Source organism: Chlamydotis macqueenii, chromosome 2 (assembly GCF_036417535.1).
Source record: "Chlamydotis macqueenii isolate bChlMac1 chromosome 2, bChlMac1.mat, whole genome shotgun sequence".
NCBI classification, from domain to species: Eukaryota; Metazoa; Chordata; class Aves; order Otidiformes; family Otididae; genus Chlamydotis; species Chlamydotis macqueenii.
The window spans coordinates 82,225,306-82,251,029 of NC_141557.1; the positions used below are offsets into that span (position 1 = coordinate 82,225,306).

At 34.7% G+C, this 25,724-nt stretch overlaps 1 protein-coding gene across 4 annotated transcripts in view; it reads left to right on the plus strand.

Annotated features, from left to right (window-relative positions):
• The window catches only part of CDH18 (cadherin 18), a 168,627-nt gene that overhangs the window by 21,914 nt on the left and 120,989 nt on the right, over positions 1–25,724 (plus strand). For all 4 annotated transcript variants that reach the window (XM_086741982.1, XM_086741980.1, XM_086741981.1 and 1 more), the window contains exon 2: positions 17,284–17,578. In XM_086741982.1, coding sequence (XP_086598108.1) covers positions 17,284–17,578 — 295 coding nt within the window. The remainder of the gene's footprint in view (positions 1–17,283; positions 17,579–25,724) is intronic.

Below are 25,724 nucleotides of genomic sequence, written 5' to 3' on the forward strand. Positions count from 1 at the left end.
GTGCATCTGCGTTCACAGAGTTAATAAAGGATATTTTGGTGGGAGGAACAATGTGGGGAGGAAAATGTGTTTGTTGCCTACTCATGAAACCTTTAGATATGTTTAGGAAAGGGTGAAACACAGACAGCCCTGAGATACTGAGCTCCTTAACTTAGAATTATTTACTTTAATGAAAATTCCATGTTGGCTACCTTAATTCTATAAGCAAACAGTTTTTATTTTTTTTTCTTTTCTATTTGAAAATTTCCTGTTTAATCATAAAGAAATGATAGGTCCATAAATTGTTATAATTATTAAAGAATATTTGTCTATATATTGCTGCAAATGTACACTTTTTTTTTTTTGGCATGTGTGTTTCTTTAACTCTCTATTCACTGCAGAGTTTTGCATCCAATCATCCTCCCAAAATTCCCCATATCATTCAGCAAAAAAATTTAAATAGCAGAGGCTGATGTTTACATTTTCATGTGTCCTTGGCATCACAGTTTATCAGTGCTTTCAATGTGAATGCAGTTGGAGGTGGGCTTTTAGGAATTTTAGTGCCTGTGGAGCATAAAAACAGATGAGTGTTACAGGCTAGGATGCATAGGAGAATACATGTTAAAAGAGGGAAAAACAAAATAAGGTGAAGAGGCATGATTGTAGTCTTTGAAACGTAGTGAGATGTAAGATGTCCTGAGACACTTGAGGGGAGAGTTTGATTAGATAGGGATGTGATATCATGAGCTGAGGAGTAGGAATTCTGTCTTTTTGGAGTAAAAGTTCAATACAACAAACCACTTGCAGTTTCTGAAAATAAAAATATAATTATTCTCTGAAAACTCAATCTGAACCCTTAAGTTGAGAAAATATCCTTCTTTGATCTCCTGTACCACCATCTACTCTGTAGCTCAGAATTCCACTTGGTTGAGAGGTCACTGTTTGACCTCTGACCTTGCTTATGCAGACAGCTGGACCTGAGCAAGCAATTAGTAAGGTAATAGCCATCTCCTGTTTTGAGAACCATCTTATCCTGCCATTCATGACCTGGTGTGAATTAACATTATGGAGACTTGTACTACTTACTGCGTAAGTAGTATTCTAGCTACATGATGTCTTCACATGTTGCTGTCAGATGAAAGATTATCATTTGTTACTTAAATAGGCCTTCATCCTCAGAATAGGACATGTTATCTCCTTTTGTTCCTTTTTGTTTCAGTTTAAATTTAGTCATAGGTCTTTTAATATCTGTTTCCAGATAGCTTGCCATTACTTTTATGGTATCTGAGTAGTGCTATTTAGACATGGCAAGACATTGCATACCCATGTCAACAGGATTTGTTCCTAAAAATACCAAATGTTGCAGAGGCAGTAAAATGATCATGTTCTTGAAAATATAATCAAGGAATGAAATAAGTCAGTGCTCTTTTCCAGGTCATCTAGCTGCAGATATAGGAGATTATTCCATGAGACACACAATCCGTTCCACTCATTTCAGTTATGAAAATCTGAGGTCTGAAAACACAATTTTTTCCCTTGATGATTTTACCTAGGTTTATTTTAAGAGTTGTATCTTCTCATGCATTATATGTATTTATAAAATACGTAATGTGTGCATTATAAATCAATGGAAATATTTTTGAAAGTAATATTTATTACTGAAACAATAAATATTTTCCTTAGTTTTATCTACCAGCATTAGTGGCCTGATCCAAAGTCCACTGACATCAGTGGGGTTTCCTTTATGGTCTGCACTTCATAATTCAAAATAAAGGAAAAATGTCAATGAAAGCGATAAGTGCAATTCTGAACCCACTCCAAAGAAATAAATACTTCTCCCTTATGTAAAGCTTAAAGACCTGTGGAATTCAGACCACAGGATATTTCTAAGGATAGTACTTAGTATGTTTGGGGTTTTTTTTTTCAAAAAAAAAAAAAAGCAACCATTTGATAATTAAATAACCATATTAAAATATGGTAACTTTACCTTTTTCTAATTTTATGCATTTATGGGATAAGTTAGACATCAAAAAATGAAAATTAGAAAACTTAGTTTTGAAGCATATTTCCCACAAATTACAACAAGTGATATAAGTTATCTCCAACATTTTTAATATTACTTCTTTTGGAAGTAGTTGTGAGCCAGATAAAAAGTCACTGTAAAATAAAACAGAACCGATTCAGTGCTAGTGTAACCAAACTGTGATTTAAATGATTAGTGCCTGTTTTCTAGAATGTAGATTTTTTTTTTTCTATACAAGTTAGTTCAAATAATGATTTTTTCCTTCTGATGAAAGACAAAATGTGTCTCATTGGCATTTACTGAATAATAGCTTTGATACAATCTTTCTTGTTTAATTTTTCCCATCAGCATCTGTTGTGATGCTGAAAACTTGTTCTGGAGGTTTGCTCCTCACGCACACACAGGAGATCCTCCATGATGTGGATTTGTGCCTGAACAAAAATTTTATTTATATCAACAGAAGAGCTGAGATGCACGAGGCATTTCCATTTTTCTCCAGAGTTTTCCTGAGCACACCTTTAATGAATGTGATATTAACTGCATTTCCAACGTTTGTCTCAGTTTTGTTTGGTTCTGATGGTATAAAATTATTAGGGTCAGAAGGAACATATTTCCAGCAGATTGAATAATGTTAAAAATTATGACCTGATGAAAAAAAATAGTTGAGTTCTTATCAAAATAAAATTTTTATTTCTCCTGCCTAACCAGCAGTCTGTTTTATTACCATGAACTCTGGTGTTGGGGCTGTACTGCATGAGTGAACATAGTAACCTACTAGATTATTCCCTATGTGTAATAAATCTGATTTTAGTAATATGAGTAATATTTACTCACTTTAGGATAACTGAGTGAAAGCTTGTATTCAGTGGGTGTTTGAAGAACCAAGCTGTATATTTTATTTTTTTTTTTTCCTGCAAAAGAATAAATATTTTTGAACTTCCTAGTACTGGTGCAATTAGATTAGAAAAAGACACTGGAAGATCAGAATCAGGCCCCTGAGTCTTCTGCTAGGCCATATGGGCACTTCCTCCTTAAATGTAAAGAAGACAGTCTGTTATGGATAATGTGTTAATGAATTAACTGTACATCCAAAGGAGGCTATAGGTACTCTGTATTGACATCTCCTTGTACTGCTAGCAAGAATACATAATAAAAGATATATTAATGGACATTTAAATTACTTCCTGAAATAAAATATTTTAATATTAATTTCCCTATAATTTTACACATACTCTTTTATAGCATCATTTTTGCCTAGCTGTTTCTTGCCAGCCAGTAGGTTTAGAGATTTTAATCCTATTCTACCTGAACATTTTCTGGGAGGGGAGAAAGTGTCAGAGAGTCTCTGGGAAGGAAAATCACTGAAATGTTCATGATAAATGACACCAGTATTGACAGGAAAGCATACAGATAACAAACACTAAGGAGAGGAATATATTGCCTCAAAGTGTGAGTAGTTTGTTTATGACATTTAACGTACTGGGAATACTGGTCCTGGAGAAAGGTCAAATTTTAACAGACTTTTTTTTAATCACTTATTTTAATAAATGATATTAGTAAATTGAACAGTGTGTCTAGGTTTCCTTACATTTGCAGAAAGAGAACATTATCATTCCCTGTTGGAATTATATTATGATTGTCCTGGTTTCGGTAGGGATCGAGCTAATTTTTTCTCAGTAGCTACTGTGTTTTGGATTTAGTATGGTATTTGGTGTGTGAAGAATGTTGATAATACACTGATATTATTAGTTGTTGCTAAAGAGACCAAGGAGATGTTCCAGCTTCCCAGGTTTCACAAACATACAGGTGCAGGAAGCTAGGAGGGGTATAGCCAGTACAGTTGATGCAAACTGACCAAAAAGAGTGTTCGATGCCGTAAACCTCAGTACGTAAATAGAAGTGGGCCAGATGACTGTCTTTTCTCTCACTGTTCAGAATCATTCCGTGATCTTTTTCAGTTTGTTTTGTTTTTTTTTTCATTTTGTGTTTGCTCCTCAGAATCATTGGGTTGTCAGGTGAAATTGTGCATAATTCATTTTGTATATTTTATTCCTATTATTGTCACTATTCATATAATTATCACTATTTATATATAAAAACTTATATTTTCCTTTGCTATCTATCCTAGTAAACTGTTTTTATCTCAGTGAAAAGCTGTGTGATATTCGATTGCTCACTGGGGTTAAACCAAGACAATAATGAATATAGGAGAGTGCTTAATGAGAAACCTAAATTTTGTGTGTTACATGTAACATGCAGAATATATTACTGTTTGGTTTAGTGAATTGATGAGGCTCTGACTTGCTTTGTTGAAATGCTTTCTGTTAGATACCATCAAAGGGTAACCGTGGAAGAAAGTTGTTCTCAACTAGCTTTTTCTTGTGCTAAATTCAAGATAATTCTGTGCTAAGGATATGTCTGTCCTACAGTCAAATGAAAACATGTTCAAATATCAAATATGTGACTTTACAGTGGACAGCAAAGAACATAAATATTTTTTCAGTGAGAAATTTAGAACTCGAGGAGAAGGTTTTATTTAATTTTCAAAGATCTTTATATCTAAAGCTATGTAGGATAAATTCTTCAGCACAGTTCCCATGTTGTTTTGGTTTTGTTTTTTTTTTTTTTTAACATATGGAATAATTTTAAAGTAAAAATTATTGCTGAGAATTATTAGAATATCAAATGTTACATCACAATTTCAGCTGAAGATACCTCATTCATGGACATAAGTTCTTCGTGTATATCCCATTATACAAAAATATACCACAGCTACTTTTAAAAAAGAACATTTCATGGATTCATCACAGGAGCAATTAAGCATATTTGGAATCAAAATGTGGGTTTCTGGAAATTTGGAGGGCTTGATTTTTTTAGTTGCTGTTTCAGAAACATAATTTTTTTTTCCTCATTAGGAGAACGTGTGTTTTCAGTCACAATGAAGAATGGTTGTTGTTCATGAAAGGATGGAAATGTTCTGTACTGTGCTGAAGAGATATCATGCAGGACTTTTTGTGGAAAAAGTGTCAAAAGATTACACATTACACAAAGCCTCTATAGGAACACTGTTAACTCAAAATGCCAGTCAGTCATAAATTGTGATATAAAATTGGTTTGTAAACATTTTCAGAACTTGTGTTTTACTTGTCCAGAAGTGGTACTGAACCAAATGTAAATAATGAGGGGTTTACTCTCTTGCAATCAAAGCCTTGCAAAGGTAGCAGTACAGATGTTTATGGACAGATGGGAGTCATGATGACTGTAGGAAGAATACAGAAGCAGTACCACAGTACCCCTTTGAAAGAACTGTGCTTATTGGTAGGAATTACCTGATTAAGGAACCTTGAGCTCAGAAATTGAATTTCTTCTTGATAATACGTGTGTGAAGTAGGGAAATACACAAAAAGAGTTCTTGAAATTCCCCAGTTTACATCTATAGGAGATTCAGAAAGCTTTTTGTCTATGTTTTGTCAGGGATGGAGTTAATTTTTCTCTCAGTAGCTGGTGTGTTTTGGATTTCGTGTGTGAAGAATGTCGATAAAACACTCTGATTAGTTGTTTTCATTCACACAAGTTGTTGTGAATGAGACCAAGGACACTGTCCTGCTTTCCAAGTCTCGCCAATATGCAGATGCAGGAAGCTGGGAGAAAGAGATAGAATAATTGACCAAAACTGGCCAAAGACAGCAGTCCATGCCATAAACGTCACGCTCAGTATATAAGTGGGGGCTGGCCAGGGAGGCTATCTGCCTTCCTGCTATCCATCTTTCTCTCTCATTCGCTGGCATCATTCCATCTGCCTTGCTGGCCCCCTTTTTCGCTCCTTTGCTTGCCGCTTGGTTTTTATTTCTATGATCACTGCTCAGGATGGGCTGTATCAGTCACTGGGACATCAGCTGGTGAGAAAACGTACATTGTTCATCTTGTATATTGTAATATCCTTATATTCTGTTATTACTGTAGTTTTCCTTTGTTATTTTAGTAAACTGTTTTTGTCTCAACCCAAGAGTTTTCCTTTTTTCCCAATTCTCTCCCCCATTCCTGCTGGGGAGGGGGAAGGTGAACGAAAAACTGTGTGGTGACAAGGGCTAAACCATCACACACTTTTGTAACAATTAATAAAAGCAGGCTAAAGTTAAGGATAGTTGTTTACGTTCCCATTCACTGAGATGGATATGTTCCCATTTCTTTATTCCTACTTGTAAAAGCCTAGTCATCACTGTTACAGTCATGATGAGTTTGTCATTTTTTTTATTGCAGTCATGTAATGAGTTATATTTGTGGAGGGAGCTGGTGATAAGCTTCTGCTGTGAATATTGATCTTCTTCTGACTTACCCAACAAAGACGTCGAAAGTAGCATAGTTGGCGTTCTCCATTATCAATGGATTTTGAGGCAGTAGGGACCTTTCAATGAAACTTTTCCCATGCCATGTAATACTCTTAGCTTCTACCCAGAAGCAAAAGTACTACATTATAAGAAGACGAAAAGTTTCTGTGATCAGAAAAAAATAACATTCTCTTCTAAGGGAGATACAGAAGAAGAGCAATCACTTGTGAGACTTGTAGTGGAAACCCTGTACAGAATCAATTTATTTACAACTCTAAATTTCACCCAAGAAGAAGAGAAGCTGTAGGCCACATAAAAGAGATGAAACAACATTCCAGATGCAAAACAAAAACATACCTTTAAGTGTTAAGTACTATAGAAGCAGTGAATCAATACCCCAATAAATCAATACTCTGATATTCAAAATTCTCATACCACTTTCAAATACTTTAAAAGTGCATAACAAAGAACACTTTATCAATAAAATCACAAAAAAAAAAATCCTCAATAATGAAAACATGTACTTGTTTTACCTGGAGAAGTGCATTAACATGAGTTGATAAGGAGCTCACAAAAATACGGAGACAAAATCCTTTTGAAACAATGATCTTTGCAGTTCTTGATAATGTATGGAAGTACGCTGTTTTCAGTTTCTTCAGAATGAAACAACACTTTTACCTGAAATAGAAGTCATTGGACAGTATCTAACTTGTTTTCTTTCCACAGTCTTATAAATTTCTCAGCAAATTAGCTTCAAAGACATCAAAACCAAAAATGTGTGAAAGATTTTTTGGCAGGATGGGATAAAAGGAAGCTGGTAAACTAATTATCTCTCCTTGAACTTTTCCACATAATATATTTTTCCTAATCAAACTCTGTAATTGAGTAAGTAATTGAGTCCTTGGTATAAAATATTCTCTTGTTGATTTTACATGGCTTACAAATACTACATCAGAAAATTACACTTTTTTTTTTTTACCTTCACAATATTATTTAGTAAGAGCAAAGGAGAAAGAAGTGATTTAGAATATCACATGGGTACACTACAGTTGTTTTTCCGGAGCTTAAAAGTGAATATGTGATCTTAAGATCTTTCATAGAGTATCTAAACAGTATTTACTGTAGCACTGTCAAACAAACAAGCAAACAAACAAATACTTTCCATAAGAATTTGAGTACTGTTACACTTACAGCTCTGTGTTCCAATGAGCTATTTCGGTCACTCCTGTTAATAACAGGAGAAGCTATATACACAAAGTTAACATATAATGTGGAATTAATTGATCAGGGTTTTAAAGAACTAATAGTTCTTTCACATTTGGAAAAATCTGAAATAATCCTTATGTTGGCATTCCTATTCAGTAAGAGCAGATGTGTATTTTCCTTTTGGAAGACTCTGTTACAAGGGATGTGTTCCCTTTTTTCCTTCTATTCAGCAAATGGGAAGGAAAAGCAGAGTTTGATTATCTCTTTGTTGATAATAATAATAATAATAATAATAATAATAATAATAATAATAATAATAATAATAATAATAATAATATACTCCAATGAGAGTAGCTTAACTGAGCAAGCAACAGAAATGATGGTCAAGAGCATCTGTAGAAAGCCTGCACTAACAATGTGTGGAAACAGAAACTGTGTTTTTACTCCATCGTTGTCATAAATGCACAACGTTTTCCACTGAAGAATAGCTTTTCACTGCTTCATTGAATTTGCAGTCCTCAAACTCTTGCATCTCTTCATGTTTTCAAAGAGTATATACACTTACCATTATTCTGACCTTGACCTTTTCAATGTCATAAGCAAACATTCTTTCATATGACAGTGGACTTACTTCTCCAGATAATGCAAGCCATGATATTGGTACCTAGGCCAATCTTTGCATCTTTGACGTTTAATGCATCTGTGGCTATGTAGCTGAACAGTAAGACATTTACAAATGAAGCACTGCTTCAGTGATCTGAGTAAATTAGAAATTTGCAAGGCCCATGCCGGAGAGTAGTACCATGAACTGAAGCACTTTTATTGTATGCTTGTGCCCATTTATAGGAAAGGTAAGATTTTTAGAAGTGCTTTATACTAGCATAACACCTCAGTATTGTAAACTGAAACAAAACATTCTTCTTCCAAAAGTGATGTGATGTGGCCAGGGCTTCTTTTAGTAACTGTGTATCATCAAGGCATTTGGATTCAAACTTAAGTCAAATTTATGGTCCTTCTACATGGATCTAGGAATCTAAGTTATTACCACAATTACAGATTTATTCATTCTAAAGTGAGATTTTGGTGACAGTGATTATGACAAGATGCTGAAAACTGAAGCCCACTCTATTTTATAAATTTATACAGGAGGCATGAAATAGTTTTCTGCAGTCGTGTAATGCCAAAGCAGAATGCTGTGAAGTAACATAACATTGACCCATGCATTAGTTACTTGTTCATACACACTGAAGCCAGACTTTTGGCTATCGTACAAACAAAACTAGCAGACATCTGGACTAGATCTTGAGAATTATTTGGCTGAATGTAACAATGAAGTATTCATTTAAAGTCTGACTTCCATCTCTCATAGTTTAAATCACTTTTTTTCCTTTCTTTCTTTCTTTTTTTTTTTTTTTCTATTACTACTATTTTTCTGGAGACATGGAAAAGATTTTCTAAATATTCTGAAATTCTATAGTCTTCTACAACTATTTTTTTTATGGCTTCAGGAATCCATCTCCTCCCACTTTCTCTGAGAGTTGCAGAGTTCAGTGTTGTCTAATAATATCACAACTGGATAGACCGGAATCTGTTTGGAGCTTTTAAAATCTGATTTTTCTTTCTTATTTCTGTGTAAATTTGGTATTTCAAGTCTATGAAATTCCAACTACTCCTCTTTGAAAGAGAGATAATGATACCCTTTAAGGAGACTGCAAAATCTAAAAAGATAGAAGCTCTGTGGCTAAGATCTTTTATGATTTTCCTTACTTAGTCATAAGTAAAGGTGATATGATATGACATATCATAGAGTCAACCACTTATCTTACACTAATATCTTGTGGCCATTCTGCATACGTATCACTGCAGATGAGCATTTCATGGGTTAAAGGCAGTGTGCTTCCACTCTGAAACAGCTGTCCTAGCTATAGAGCAGTACTGGAGAATGAGGAGTCTTGTTTCATTTTTTGTTTAAAAATAATCTTTTTTTTTTTTTTTCAAATAAGACCCAAACAAAAAGACCAGCCTAATTTCAGAAAAGTTTTAGAGTAATGGTTCAATGAGCTGTAGTCACTTAGTCCTGGGACCTGCAAATAAGTATATTTCCATTATTATATTTCTGGAAGACTTTGGTTAGCATATTCTGCTAAGAGCCTGTCCAGCTCTTCAAAATCTGTAAAACAAAAATGGTATGTAAATCCTTCTTTCTTGAAAACAGAATAGTTTCTATGCCCATGAAAGTATTTGCCTGAGTAAAAAATGACTCAAATGAAAGCTTACTGCTGTGAAGTGAGTTCAGATGAAACCTTCAGCAGAGTGGAAGTATTTTTCTTCTATATTGCTTTAGACACATAGTACACTGAAAGTACAATTTTGGATTCTATTTTTCTTAAAAATATATAGTGTTCTTTGAAAACAAAACAACAGTTTTATACATAAACGTTTACTCTGTTGTTTTTAGGATTCCTTTTTCTATTTTTCTTGTCAATCACTGGAGTCCTCCTTTTGTACAGAGAGAAAATAGAAGCTAATGTTGACTGCTTCTGCCAGCTTTAGTACACCTGATGTTATTTCAGATGTGATGGCTTCTGCACATGCATACTTTTACCATTATCCAGTCTCCCCAAAAGCAGCAGCAAAAAAGTGGACTTCAGATAAGCACATCTTGCAAGAACAGATGTTTGTATGCTGTAGTGTTATCCTATGAAGTTAATACTGTTTCAGTTGTGTTTTTCCTGGATGATTGCAATCCAATTATTTTTTTTCTAACTCAGAAAACCCATTCAGCAGATGGGGGCAATTGCAATTCTGTATTTTCTTCCTGTGTTTGACAAGGGTGTGGAATAGCTTCTTCTCGATTTGTGGACATTGCTATGGATAATATAGTTATCTCTTGGGCTAATGATTCCCTCTGAAAATTCCATCAAAAGGTGTGACATTGCCCAGAGCAGTATATTTCATTAAAACAAATTTTATAGTTCAGACCAAAGGAAGTAAGTCTACAGCAAATCCGAGGACACTTTTACTGCATAGGCACAATGAACATTTCAGTAGTATCAGCAAGACTCTGATTTTGCAATGTGCACCATTCAGCATAATTTTATATGTGTTTTTTACTACTACTAAGTTACTGTATCATTTATTTTGAATTACATGTTGTGTCTACATAAACATCAGGAGAAGTCAACATGACTCCAGTTCTTATTAGAGAAGATTAAAATATTTTTTACTCAGTATTTTAGTGTTGTACCATTAATTTTTTATACATATCTACATTTTGATGTTCTTAGTGAACCATTAAACAGTGCTGTGTAACAAAAGTAAAATGACATGGTACATTATATTTTTTTAACATCTTCTATGTTTTGCTAAAATTCATAGTTCATATTGTTTGGGAACAATTTTGTCAGCATCCTAGGTTGGGCACAATTTTGTCAGCCTTCTAGGTTGGGCACTCGTTGGTAGACTTTGCTGTGGTAGTGTTCTACTAGGGCCCTCTTGTCTGGTTAAACTCATTGGCAAGGACAACAGAATTGAGAAGGGGAGGTTCTACTGCTCTCCTTACAAAAAAAAAACATGTCACTCCCCAAACAGAAGACAATACTTATATTCAAAAGACATAATGGTAGTGTCAGTACCAGAACTTAGGTTTTGCTTTTGGAATTCCATGCATATTCTTTTTAATGTTTATTATTTGTCAACAATAAGTTTTAACTTAATTTCAGCAGTCATTTCAAAATAACTTGTTTATATGTACATAACCACTTCTACTCTGAATTCATTAGGGTTAGTGGAATAGTTCTTTATGTTTTTCAGATCAACCTTGGGTTTTAATTTAGCACATGTATGGTAATCTCTTGGTATTTTTTTTTTCCCAACATAGCAACACAGACCTTATATCTAGATCCAAGAATGTTTTGGTTATCCAATTAAAATATTCTAAAAGTCATTACTAGTTCACTAAAAATGCCACCCATACAACACATCAAGAATACAAATGGTTTAATGAAAGCATATGGGGGGAAGTAGTCACACAATTAAACCACTAATAGACAACTTTTCTACTTTACAGCTGCCCCTTTTATCGAGACTTCTTTCTCATTCATGGTTTGCTGGTCACAGTTTGTCTTCCTTAGGCAAGTGCAGGAGAGAGTGATGATCACTGTGAGTTCTTAGCATCCCACATTCCCAGCAGGAGGGGGGTCTTGGCTTCCTGCTCAGCTTTTTTTAATTGGTTTTATAGTACTTATTGGTATGCTGCTTTTGTGTTGGTCCTTGCTTCTATACTGTCGATTAGCTTCTGCCTATTAGTCATTTGCTTGACAAGTATGTATTATTAAATGTTGAATGTATGATGTGGCTAAGCATTAGCTAAAACTATTAAGTAAAAGATATACAAAGATGAAGGATAGCAATACGGTCAAGAGCCAAGCAGTAGCCACCTGACCATTTGGTTTTGCGATTAGGCTTTAGCCACCTGATCACTCTGCAGTTACTAGCAGTAACAATACTGTACCTGTTGGACAATAAGCCTACACTCTGTGCATTCATTTTACAGCAGTTAATATGTTAGTGCATCAAATTACAAGTATTTAAAGACTCGTAGTATTAAAGTTAATATAAGCATATGAAGAAAACTCATTAACTGAGATGTGTGGTATACCTCTTCAAATCATGCCTTTGGAAAATGTAGCCCTTCTACGGTTTCTGCAGGAGTACTAAAATAAAGTTAAGCATTTAAATGGATTCATGGAAGACTAATGATTAAGTCTTAGCAAAACAAGGACACCTTGGTTGCTCTTCTGCAAAATCAGTCATACACTGCTGATATAGGCCAGTTAAAGACTGAGGAACTGTCATAAATTATCCTGAATCCAATCTGTTATTAAATATGTCAAGAAGTGGAGCCCACTGAGTTGATAAAGGTGACATTCCAGATATGCTCTTCAACTGTTTTTTTTCCAGTTTCTTCTTTCCCTAAAAATTCAGAGAAATAAAGACAGGAATAGTGCCCACCTAGGGATGAAAATTAAATATTTTCTGTCTGCCTCTGGTTGTGGACAGATTCAGAATATTTAATTGATATGTTCTTGTTAGGAGCATTACCAAATCAGCAGTGATAAGCAATGTTGTCAGAAGCCTGTCCACCACTTAGGATAGAACCCGCATTTCCACAAGGAATTCAGAAGCTAGCCCTGTCTGGAAGATGTAGGATTTGAAACGGTGCTGTCAGGGAGCAGGAGAGTGGGGTGAATCCTTGGGGATGTGGCACCTGGGGGGTCCCTCAGGTGGGTCATGGCAGGGGCAGCCAGGAGCAGGGCAGCCTAGAGGCATCAGGGCAGTCCCAGCCCTGGCATCAGGCATTGTTCTGGGGATGATGCCAGGCTGAGGCCAGTCAGGGACATGGTCCGACAGGCAGGGCTGGCTTGGTAGACCCATGGCCGGGCAGGGCAGGGCTGTGGAGAGCTAGAGACTGGCCCTGCTGCAGCATCACTGGGGCAGGGGCTGGTGGCCCCAGGAAGCTACAATGATGTCCTGAGCCATGGGCAGGGTGGGAAGGGCCCTGGGGGGCTAGGCAGGGCTAAGTGATGAGTACAAGTTGTTTTGGTCTCTAGTGGTTAACTAGGCAAACTATTGGCCTGCAAAGTCAATTTAAAAATAGAGTTTGAGGTCTAAGGTGAGATTGCTTAGGGAAGGAAGTTGAAACTATTTAAGAAGGAAAAAAAAATCTTCGTTAAGTAGCAGTCAAAAAGTTGATATCACAGATCAATATGTAATCATCTGATGAGGTGGACTACTGAAAGACATTTTTAGTAAAGTTTTCATAGTCATAGTTAAAGCCTCTGATACAGAAATCAAAGAGCTGTGTTCTAATGTTTGGCATATTTCTCTTGTATTTCTTTTCAATGCTTATTACTCACCTCAACATTATGAGTAATCATGTTTCAGTTTGAGATACGTTTGTATTTCTTTTCAAATTAAAAGACTCCTGCAATCTTCCAACTTTCTGTCTCTGGCAATGCAGAGATAAAAATAACACCACATTCTGTGTTTATCTAAGCCATTTATTCACATTACTATAGCATGTTAGTGTGTCATTCTCTAGTGTTTACATGTTCTTTTAGTAGTCATTGGCAGAGCTGGTGACATTTCATTGAGATTAAATGTCCACACCCTTTCTAGGGATCTGGGTTGAGATTATTTCCCTAGGTCACACAAGTTAGGTCTGAACTGGTGAACAGAACATGGGTTGGCTTGAGTCTGTGTTGCTTAGTCACATCCCCCTCTCTGTCAAATTAATATGAAAGAGAAATAGTTACAGCAGTCCCAAGTAGAGACAGAGTCCACTATTGTCCAGCTAGATTTTGCTCCCCTGCTGCCTTTTATGAATCATTATAAACATAGCTGTAGAAATACAGTTTCCCAAACCATGTATTCGTAACCCAAGTGGTGAATCACATTTATTCTAATTAGAAATTGCTTTTGTGCAATAAACCACCTGTTGTGGAGATGATTTCATAGTACGCAGGGAAAAGAAAGAAGTGTGCCATGCTCAGGGACATGAATCTCTCATTAATCTGGTAGGCATTGTCTCAAGCAAGGATTCCCAGGGGCTCTCTTCAGCACAACATGTACTGCAAATAAGCGTTTCAGAGAAGCCTTGATATTTTTCTACTTGAGCCAATTTGTACTGAGATGGAAGTATTAAAGGAGGCAAATAGTTATTTAATCTTTACAGAAAAACTGAAATATAAACCAACAAAGGAAAGATCCTTTTGTAATGCAGTAGAAGTGCTATGTTAATCCTCCTCTGTGAATTTAAAATTCAGCATTAGAAGTTAAAAGGCATAAATCAAAATGTTATATTTCAAATAATTTAAGAAATACCAGGAAGTAGAGAAGCAAGAACTTCTCTTAGCTTTCTCTTGTTTTCAGTTGTTGCCTTAAAACTGCAGTGTAAAAGATTCAGTTGCAAATTGAAGGCTTTCAGTGTTTACGAACAACCAGATAATTTTCTTCTAATGACATTGCTGCCTGCATTTTTAAACTAAAGTTTGCTGGGTAGCTTGATATTTAGCAGGAATAACGTATAATTGCTTGGCCATGCAATCAGCCGAGAATATTTGTGTTTCTTAACTTTTAGATGTAAAAGCTCTCTGACTCAAAATGTACCTGGATTTTCTTCACTGATGACAAGTACAAAAAGTAGTTTTTTTCACAACAAAAACTATCTAATATTATTACTTTTTCCAAATGTTCCATGCATTTCATGCTATCACAGTGAATTTCTGAGTGTGCCTTTCTGCAGTATGATATTGAAACACCACGTCTATGCTAATACTTGGATTTTTTGAAGAAAACTTACTTCTGAAATTCTACAGCAGTTCCTTATTCTGTTGATTTCTTACCTATCTACATAATCACTTTCTTAATTGGTTCATAATTTTGTAATTCCAGTTATGAAAACAGTGATTTTTACTGGAATCTCTCTATGGTATACCTGAATATGCTTTTACATACACAAGGACAGAGTTAAAAGGAGAGAATGAGGATGGAGATTCTTCTGATCTTTTCCAGTTTGGGATAGTTTTAACTTGCATTCCTTACAGCTTCATAAACTCAGCAAATTTGTCATTTTCCTGGGTAGACAAATTTTCTCCTGAGTTTCATGTTTTGTTTTGGTTTTTTTTTTTCCAATAAATTAGAGATAGTCTTTCTAAGGCAAATGTTAACATTTGCAAACACTAACACTTATGAATCATTTTATCCAAAAGGGAACCTCCAGCAAAAGAAAAACTATTCTAATTGTTTCTGAAAAATTAGAGTACCAGCAAACCAGGGTTAGAATATCAGAATGCCTACTATTCTTGCTCTTAGGAATAGATCACTTCAGAGAACATTTTGACTTTATAAGAAGTTTGGATCCCTGGCGTTTTACATGGAGTGAATTATCCCTTTTTTAATATAATACAGTATTAATCTGAGGATAAGAAGAGATTTAACCAGAATTTTGCCCATCACTACTCCACGGGAAATGTGTAAGACTATCTTGCTGTCCTATAAAGGCAAAGCCAAGAAAATAGACCCTTTCTCTGCTTATTCCTTTCTTCCATTTTCAAAATTTAAAAAAGAGAGTCCACAGTAGTGACCTAGTTTTGTTTTCGTTATTCAATCAGATCTTCTAGTGTCTCAGATAAGTATATGATGCATTGACTGAAGTTAGGCTGAAACTTACATGAGCTGACAATCTTAATTTTATTAGACTTCCCCCTCCCAACCCCCCTACAGGACAAGATACATTATATGTGACACCATAATATCACAGATTTAATACATGAGATGAAAAATATCATCAAGCCCTGTATGCTTACTTCTTTTACAAATAGTAAGATACATAATCTTAAAGACAAGACAAAGACCTGGCAAAAAAGGTACCAGGAGAGAATGAGAAAATAGCAGCACTTCTGTATCTTATGATTTATGTAATTTAAAAAAGGAATTTGAACCTCCAAAAGTCTTATTTTCTCTCTGTCCAACTCTAAATGTTTTCTGAACTGAGAATGGAAAGAAGTCTGGAAATTGACACCTTGTGTTTCATTAATTAAAAATAATACTGGCATCTGCTTTGCTCAGATCCTGTATAGAAACTTAGTAATGCCACATTATAGATATTGAGACATAGTCAGGGCAGTGGGATAAGAATTAGAATGAATGAGTTCTTTAAATTAGAAAGTTTCCTTTCTGATTTAACATCACAATATAATTGCACAATACCCAAGGCTGTTCATTTCTGCATTATCACTCTGTTCTCATTGTGCACCTCAATAAATACATTCTGTTCTCAAAGTCATTTGAAAGAAAAGAAACACAAAGCTTCTCAATCTATCAAAAAATCACCCCTCCTTCTCAGAGAACACATGTTCATTTTTAATCTAAACAGTCAATTCTTTAAAGTCAAGTTAGAAGCACTGAGACTGAATGGGTTGCTGTTTCATGTTATCTTTTAATACACCAGGGTACTTAGTGACTTCCCCCCACCCCCTCAATAAATAGTAAGCTATATTCCATTCAAGGAGGAATGTAATATACTTAACATATATTTTATAGTAAGTGTTTGTTGGGAACAATGGAAATACTGGAAGTATCGGTCAAAGTCTGTTCTTCGTTATAATACAAGCAAATTAGATTACTTCCTAATTAAAAACAAACAAATAAAAACCAGAGAAAATCACTGTGTTTTGTTGAGATATAGAGTCATCCTTGATAGATATCTGTCACTGCCACACTATGCAGTTTTCTTTTGCAGTAAATGATGCTGTCCTTGGGGCCACAGATGATAACATAGATGATGGGACTGAACTGCAATTGTTGAAGCAAAGTGAATCCTCACTGTGACTGCTCCAGGCTTAGTGCTTAAGGCAGAGTTTCTAGCAATCAGTGCTGTAAGATAAATACTAGAAGGACTAAAATAAAATAAAAAACACCCCCGTTACTAGAATATTCTTGACTTTGGGTGGTTTTCTAGAACGGATGTAGAAACAACAAAATCCCAGCTTAAAAAAATGAACTATACTGGGGTGGCCCTGAAAAAAAAGATTGACTTGCCAGAAATAGCACATGAGGAATTATGGCAAGAGGTGGGAAGGTTAAAAACAAAGCAGAATGGTGCTACAGTAATATTACAGTTTTTATACATTATATGAAATAACCTTTTATGAAATTTAATATGTCATTTTATATATTCTACAGCTGCATTCCAACTCCGACAAAGGTGACGGATCAGTCAAATACATTCTTACTGGAGAAGGGGCGGGAACTATATTTATTATTGATGACACAACTGGAGACATCCACTCAACCAAAAGCCTAGATCGAGAGCAGAAGACACACTATGTGCTTCATGCCCAAGCTATTGATAGACGGACAAACAAGCCACTTGAGCCTGAATCCGAATTTATTATCAAAGTGCAGGATATCAACGACAATGCACCAAAATTTACAGATGGACCATACATTGTTACTGTGCCAGAGATGTCTGAAATGGGTAAGGAAAGCAATTGTTCTATTCAACAATCTTCTAACAGCTGAAAATGCCACATACTCTTTGACAAAGTTATGACATATTATTTATTTTTGCTTGCATATAAAAGATATTATAGTTGAGAAGAGATGATAAGACATCAAATGCAATCTTGTATGTTACTTGAGACATTCCTATTAAGAAAAAAAATACACACACAGGCATGGTGACTGTAGAGGAGAGTGCTCTTATTATTTAATACTTTAACAGATGTTCCTGGGCAAATGGTACTTTGCAGTCTAGGAACAAGATGCATTCGTACATCCTTATTCTTTGAGTTGCTACATATAAATAAGTAAAGTTTTCTTTATTTATTGCTTGTCTAGTGTTGAAATTAGTTTATAGCTTTTCTCTAATATTACAACTTTAAAACTACATAGCTATTCTAGGATAGACAGATGGAAATATGACTTTTTGACTTTTATGCTAGATTTTTTTTTTTTAAGAAAGCTTAACTGTCATGATTGGGCTTTGTGAAATATGTCTGCTGTCTTTTATTGTGTGTCTTTCTTCCAGTACCTCAAGGGGGCCTACAAGAAAGATGGGGAGAGGCTGTTCAGTAGGGCCTGTTGCGATAAGACAAGGGGTAATGGTTTTAAAATAGAGGGGGGTAGATTTAGATTGGATATTAAGAAAAAAAAATTTTACAATGAGAGTTGTAGAACACTGGAACAGGTTGCCCAGAGAGGTGGTGGAAGCCCCATCCCTGGAAACGTTCAAGGCCAGGTTGGATGAGGCTCTGAGCAACCTGATCTAGTCGGGGATGTCCCTGCTCCTTGCAGGGAGGTTGGACTAGATGACCTTTGAAGGTCCCTTCCAACTCTAACCATTCTATGGTTCTATGATTCTATGATTACTGACTGGACAGTACAGTTACCTCACAAACATCCACTTTTTCCCTTTCCCCCCAAATTCCTATACACCTCATCTAAGAACAACCTTCAAATCCAAGATGTGTCTAACTTTCTGAAGTGAAAAGTAGATAAATTGTTTTTCTTTCCTTGCTGTTTGTCTAATAAGCAGGTTGTACACTTTAACTTCTGCAGAGTAGAATTTTTAAAAGTAAAAGGGAAAAATATTAAAATACGTGTAGTTACTCAGCTCTCATAACAATATTGATCATATATATAAGAATGAATTCCTGTTGTCATTGAATCTTAATGGTTTGTCATCATTTATCACTTTGAATGGTAATGATAACTCATATGAATAGACCAGAAAATAACAGAAGTGTTTTGTTCCATACTTGAAAGTCAGATACAATATTTTGTTATTATAATTATTTTGGATGGGATTATTTGGATTATTTTGGATTTTGTACAACTTTCCTAGTGTAGATAGGTGAAATTAATTTTAAACTGGCAACCTGCATTTGGTTCGTCTTCTATGGTACCACCTGACATGTTTCAAAAGGACATAAAAATTTCTACCATTCTCTTTCTTTTCCCCTGACTTTACTACTATCTCTTCATTCCATCTCTCACTGCCACTGCCACTACACTGACACAGAAGAAAAGTTCCTTGATTTCCTTCTCAAAATGTCCTCCATACATGATGTTCTGAAAAACAATCTACCTGTCTGATTATAGTTTTCTTGTTCTTTGTAAGTACTTGTGGTACTTTTCTCCCTTTCCAGTCCTCTCCTCCCTTCCAAGTCCTCCCACGGTGTGCTATTTTAGATGTCACTTTCCAGCCATGCAGAACTCTAAGCCTTTTTTTTTTTCCTGTGGTCCCTCTTGCAACAAGAACACATAAAGGGAGAAGCATCTTCCACTGGCTTCCTTTTATTTCCTTCTCTGTTCTTCTTTCATAGGTCATTGTTCCCATATTACCCTTTAACTGCCCTTTAATGAATTTTCTTTTTTCCACAGTCTGTTTCCCTCTAGCTGGGAATTACTGCCTCATCTTTGCTCATAATTTCTATTCCCTCTTCCTCCCACATTTTATTATCATTATTTATTAACATTATTATTTCTAACAGCCTCTTCTGGGTCTCTACCAAAAGAACAATCTTTATTATCCATTCTTGTTTGGTCAGCATCTGGTTAATAAAGATTGTCAGATTATAGTCCAATGTATTTTCATTCCTTAAAATAATTTGCAAATTGTTTCTTGTCCTCTTAAAGCATAGCTTCCTCTCAGATAATGACTTCCTTGATCTCATTTGTCACTTCTCAGAGCTATAAACATGTAGGTATCAATTCCATCTACACAGTGATACTAGTGCATATAACAAGATGTGTTTTTTAATGTAGAATTCCCTATTTTAACTGTCTAAGCATACTATCACAAGCATCATTCCCACAAGAAATTTATGGAAGTACAGAATTGCAGTATTTCTGTAGCGTCATAACACAAGGACTACTTAAGTAATGCACCTTTGTGGGAAGTACTACATTGAGTGGATAGAGCTTGCAGTAAGAATATTGTGGACCTGTATGAAACTTCTTCAATTGTCTTTGATAATTCACTGTGACACAAAGCTTTACTGTTAGAGTCCCAGTGCATTTCAGTAATATCTAACCTTTTATATCAGTTGTCTCTCACCACACCACAGACTGTCTTGATGTTTCCTTTATTGACTATGTCCAAAAATACATAACTCTGTCTTCCTCTTTCTTCAGTTTCCTTTATCTTTAATGGAGACCATTTTAATTAACTGGTTATTTCCTTCCCCAGTGGAAGCTTTTTAATCTCTGCTTAGGAGGAAAGACAATGGAAAAGGAAATAAATGATATCATCAAAGTCAAAAGCAGCTAATGTAATTATTTTTTATTTATTCATTCTATTTATAAAAGTTCTATTTTATTTCATGCTCTTGAAATGTAGTATTCTTACATAGATGTTAGTCAGAATTCTGTAGTTGTCTGAATCTTGGTATTACTGTAAAACTACGTTATAGAGTGACTGTTTTCCAAAGAACAATTCAAATAGTTAATGTGGGATGGCATTTTGGATTATAAAACAGAGTGGATTATGGTAAACCAAGGAAGATTTGATGATAAAATAAAGCACGAATGCATGTTTTAGAAAGGAAATACTTTACTGGTTGTACCTGAGGTAAAATATCTATTGTACAAATTTTTCCGATTGTGTGAATAAAACTGAATTTTCATATCTTGCCATATAGGCAATCTGCTGTAGGCATACATTCTATTTTCATTGCAAATTTATTGTTATTATTTTATTTTTCCCTTATTGATTTGTTTGTATTTGTTGCATACTGAAAGTATTTTATTGTCTGCAGTGCCAGGAAGACTAATTCTATTATTGCTTCCATAGGATACATTCTTTCTGTCAAATAATGGAGATCCCTATGCCATTTTATTAGTTCTGCAATTAATAATTTTTTTGACATTTAGCTGTGGAGTCAATACATAACTGAACTTCTTGTTGCTATTTTATGATTTCCTAAGGGTGTTTGACTACTTTAAAAATTTCTTCAACTTTTTTACATGGTCATTTAAAGAACTTTCAATGTTATTGTCTCTCTGTAACAGCCCTCATGCTGAGTGGCAGGTGGTATTTTTGATCTCTGTTATGCTGTTTAGTTTCAGCAGCAGGTTCATGTCTATCTCCTCAAAGAGATAGCTGGTATTTTCCCCACAAGTTGAACCTTTCTTAATCTACTTGTAAAAGCTGTGGGGCCTTCATGGCTTTCATTTTTTTAGGTCACTGACAAGAAAGTACAGGTAAGTTTTGTTAGATTAGTTGCCAAATATTAGATCACAGTGTTCACTGTGGCACAAAGTGAACATATTATTTGTGCTTTATGTACTATACTGAAAGACCTGAAAGAAAACACCAATTCCTTGCCTCCATTTAACCTTTTTCCTGAAAGTTGGCTCAAGAACCAAGGTTTATATCTGAAATAATTTCTTCTGCAGTGTAAAAGACTCACTGAGAGCTGTAACTATGCTCTGTTTTAAGGTTTATGAAAGATCTGTCATTATCTAAATGTAAAAGGAAATAAAAACATTTTTAAAGCAGTAGAAGCCTTCCATATCTGTTAATTTTTAGATACCTTCAAAATTAGTGAAATAGTGCATATTAAATTTTCTAGGTCATGCATAAGAAGAGTATTCCAAATAAATTCTACTTAGGAAATTAATAGACACACTCGATTTTTCTGGATTTCTTTCTAGTGTATTATAATGTGAGGTGTTCATAATTTCAGATAATCTCAAAGAAAATATTAATGATGTTCATAAATATGATTTATATGAGAAGTACCTATTTATCTTCCTGTGTAGTTTGACTTTTATCTTCTAATGAAGATAGCTGACCAAAAAAAAAAAGATATTTTCTACAGTGACAACTTGAATCAGTAATATAGTCACTGGACTCAAAATGTTGTTTTCCTGGTGAAATCACTATTTTCTAATGGAGAATGAAACTAAAATATGTCGTGTTGACTTGTTAGTGTTTTAAGACAATTTTAAGAATTAGTTTAGTTAGGCAGGAAATCACTGTGTTCATTAAACTTCACCTTTTTTTTCACTTTTTTTTATTTTTTGTTCAATATTGATCCATTTGAGATTTTAACAGTGTAGCAAACTATGGAATGCATGTTTTATTGAACTACGTCATTAAACATTAAAAATTTGTCTTCAGAAAGATAGATTGAAGTATTTCCCTTCAGCTTTTCTTTGATATATAACTTTACAATTTTTTATTGTAAACATATTTTTAAAAAGAGAAAAATAAAAAGATTTTGAAATAAAACTAATATTTGGTTTCCCAAAGGAAATGTTTTTGATAACATAAAAAAGTCAAGGCTTACAGAGTGGTGTTCAGAGCGTAGAGATGTACTTTACAGTTCTGTATAAAGCATTAGCTAAGAAAACAGAATTCCCAATATATCATCTCTAAACTGTAATGGGAAATCATGTGGAATGGTAGTTGTACTCTGAATAAGCAGAGCCTCCACTTAGGGAAAAGAAAATCTTTTTTTATTGCCTAACTGAAGTGTCAAAATGCTTTCATAGCAAATTTTTGAGGTTTTCTTGACAGGCACTTTCACAGTACGTTAGTGAAGAAAGCATGGAAGGTGTGCCTCTGGGTCTGATGTTCATAGCTGTTCTGAGGTCTCTAGGGAAATTAGATCCTTTTTTTTTATTATTAGATTATTTTATTCAGAATAGTTAACATTAAATATACCAAGACAGCTGTACAGTATGCTTTTCCATCTAAATCATTACACATAGCTCAACAGCAAAAACTGATGCTGCATCTGAATGGCACAAATATATTTGGAATCATGATTTGTCTGTCATGTTGATGAGCTGAATGATGCTAACTTTGAAAGGGGTAATTGGAAGGCAAAGGTACTCTCTTTACATTTTTCTCACAAGGCGTTCTAAACCACAGCTTTCCCAAGCTGCATTTCCTCTATGCTCAAGCAATCAGGCAAGAGTTAACCAAAAGGCTAGTACGGGTATATCTTATAAGGTGCTGAACATGCTTGTGTAATAATACAGTGAAAAGCATAAGCATCTGATGAGCTACATTGCACTGAATGAGAGTTTGAAAGGTGGGATGTGGAGCTGAGTTAAAAACTGTGATTCTAAGTGCTCTTTTACATGCAAAGAGAACACTTTAACAAATTACTGTTATCATGTGTTTCTTAGGAGGGAGATGCAGAAGTATTAGAAAACCACAGTGATGGATTTTAAGGTGTAGTAGCATTCCATTCATGCTAAAATGACCTGTCAGCTGCTTATGTGAGATATCACCTTTCACTAGCCCTGTTTCTTTGTCCCACATCAATGAGCAATATAAGTGCTCAGATTCTATGCCCTACCTTTTAAAATGAGGGAGAAGAAAGTCTCTGAAGAATGAGAACCATGAAATGTCAGTATTTCTGGGTTTTTTTGTTTGTTTGTTTTGTTCTGACGTAGCCAAAATCGTTCATCCGTTCCAAAACCTACCTTGATTTTCTAGGACTCTGGGAAAAAAATGCAAATTGCAACTCAGCCTGTTAGACAAGTAGGCAACTGTTGGTAAGTGTTTTCCTGGAAGCAGGAAAATCTATAGATAAAAAGGTACAGAAGTTGCCCAGCACTCTAGGTAGCAAACTCTCATAGGTGACTGACTATACCTATTGGATGTGTATGGATTTTTTTTTTTATGCAATTAAAAAAAAAAATAAAATCACTGTGTATCAGTGACCTATTAATCTTAATGATTCTGTGAGATTCCAACATAAAATAATGAAGCATGAATGGAGATAAAACAACAAATTAGTATGGACAAGCCTTCACCCTTGAATATAACAAACTTAACTAGAAGACAGAAAGGTCACAGCTTTTCCACCTGAAGTTAGAAATTATTGACAAACTTGGCTACAGAAATACATTGTTACAGTATTTACATAAGCTAAATAATAGGGGGAAAAATACATTTTCTGTTCTTTGAAGTGACCTGATGTGGTTTGCAGGAACTCTTTTTCTCAGTTTAGGTACCAAATAAGTATGACTGAATAGATTCCTAGAACATTTAAAGAAAATTACACTAACTTTAATTCGTATTTGTTTACCTTACCACATAAAACCAAATACAGTAACTTAGTCAGTTTTAACATTAACTCCTGAATATCTGTGAACAGACTACTAGCTCCAGCTTGATTTTATTACAATATTCAACTTCAAGTTCCTCAAAGTATCCCTATATTTGCCATGTGAATATACTTATTTATGAGACTGTATGCATTTGGGCTATTCAGAGACCAGAAGACACTATATTTTAGTATGCAGACATGTTTGCTTTACCTTTTACTAAATCTCCAATACAGATACAAAAATCAACTTTCAGTGTCCAAGATAGTGTGGCAGAAATGAATGAATAGTTTCTCAAACAGTGAAGAATACAAATCTGTGAAGATTTGCATACTTGCTTTGTTGTACTCAAAATGAGACTCCGTGATTTTAGGTATTTCTATTCTCAGCGTACACTGAGGGTGTAAAAATTAGCATACAGTTTTGTGCAATGGAAACTGATCTATGAAGTTAAACAGTTGGAACTGAGGATCTGATGTCCACACCATATGCTTTTGGGAGGTCTTATTTCAGACTAGCTCTTGTCTGGTCTCTGAGACTAAATGCCCATTAGCAACCAGAATAAATCAAATGTGCTGCTAAAGCACATCTTCTGGTTTAGTTTCATCCAAGGGAATCTAGTTAGCATGCTCTGAAACTGTTCCATGAGGCAAATCAAAGTATGACAAGTGAGGGAGATAAAGGAATTCAATTCAAAAGCATACTTCTCTTTACAACTAAGATGTGAAACTGAACACTTCAGAGTAGAGGTGGTGCCTCAGTGGTTAATCTAACTGGGAAGCCACTTTCAGGTACAGAATTACATGAGAGCGAACTGTTCTGTTATTATTATTCCTGTATTTTAATACTAGGCTAAAGGACTCTGTAGAAAGCAGTGTCTCTAGAAGGATAAACAAACGGGGTGAAGATTGAGCCTTTATTAACTTGCCAATTTACTAATTTCTTATATGAAGTGTTGGGCAGTGGTCAGGTCCATCATTAAATTTTTTGAAAAATACAGTAAAATGCAAAGTCCCTTGTGCAGTTCTACAAAGTGTTACTCATAAGTTATTCCACTTAGTAACATGCTAGAAACTGTGATTTTACTTTTATAATGGTATTTATTAACAGCATACAAATATTTGTCTTTTGAAATCCTTATCTTTCTAATTTGGATCCATCATTGGAATTCCAACAAGATTCTAGTAGTTATTTCATTTTCAGAACTTTGATGCCTTCCAATAGCTAGATTTTTTTTTATTAGCTTAGTATCTTCTATTGATTTGAAGGTGTTTATGCAAATTATTTTAAATATGCATGTCAACATTAATTTGTATTGTGGATGAAGATGATCCTAAAGTCTGTAAATATGAGTTATTCAGAAGTCTAAGCGATATCCAGGTTTGTGGTCTGTATGTGTGAATGAGCATAAATATGCATGCTATGTAGTTACTATTTTTGTTTATACATATGTAATGGAGTTACATATACATATAGAGAGAGAAAGATAAAAGGTTTTTTTCAAATGGGTATAAATAGTTTTTCTTAAAAATAGGATAATAACTTATAGAGAA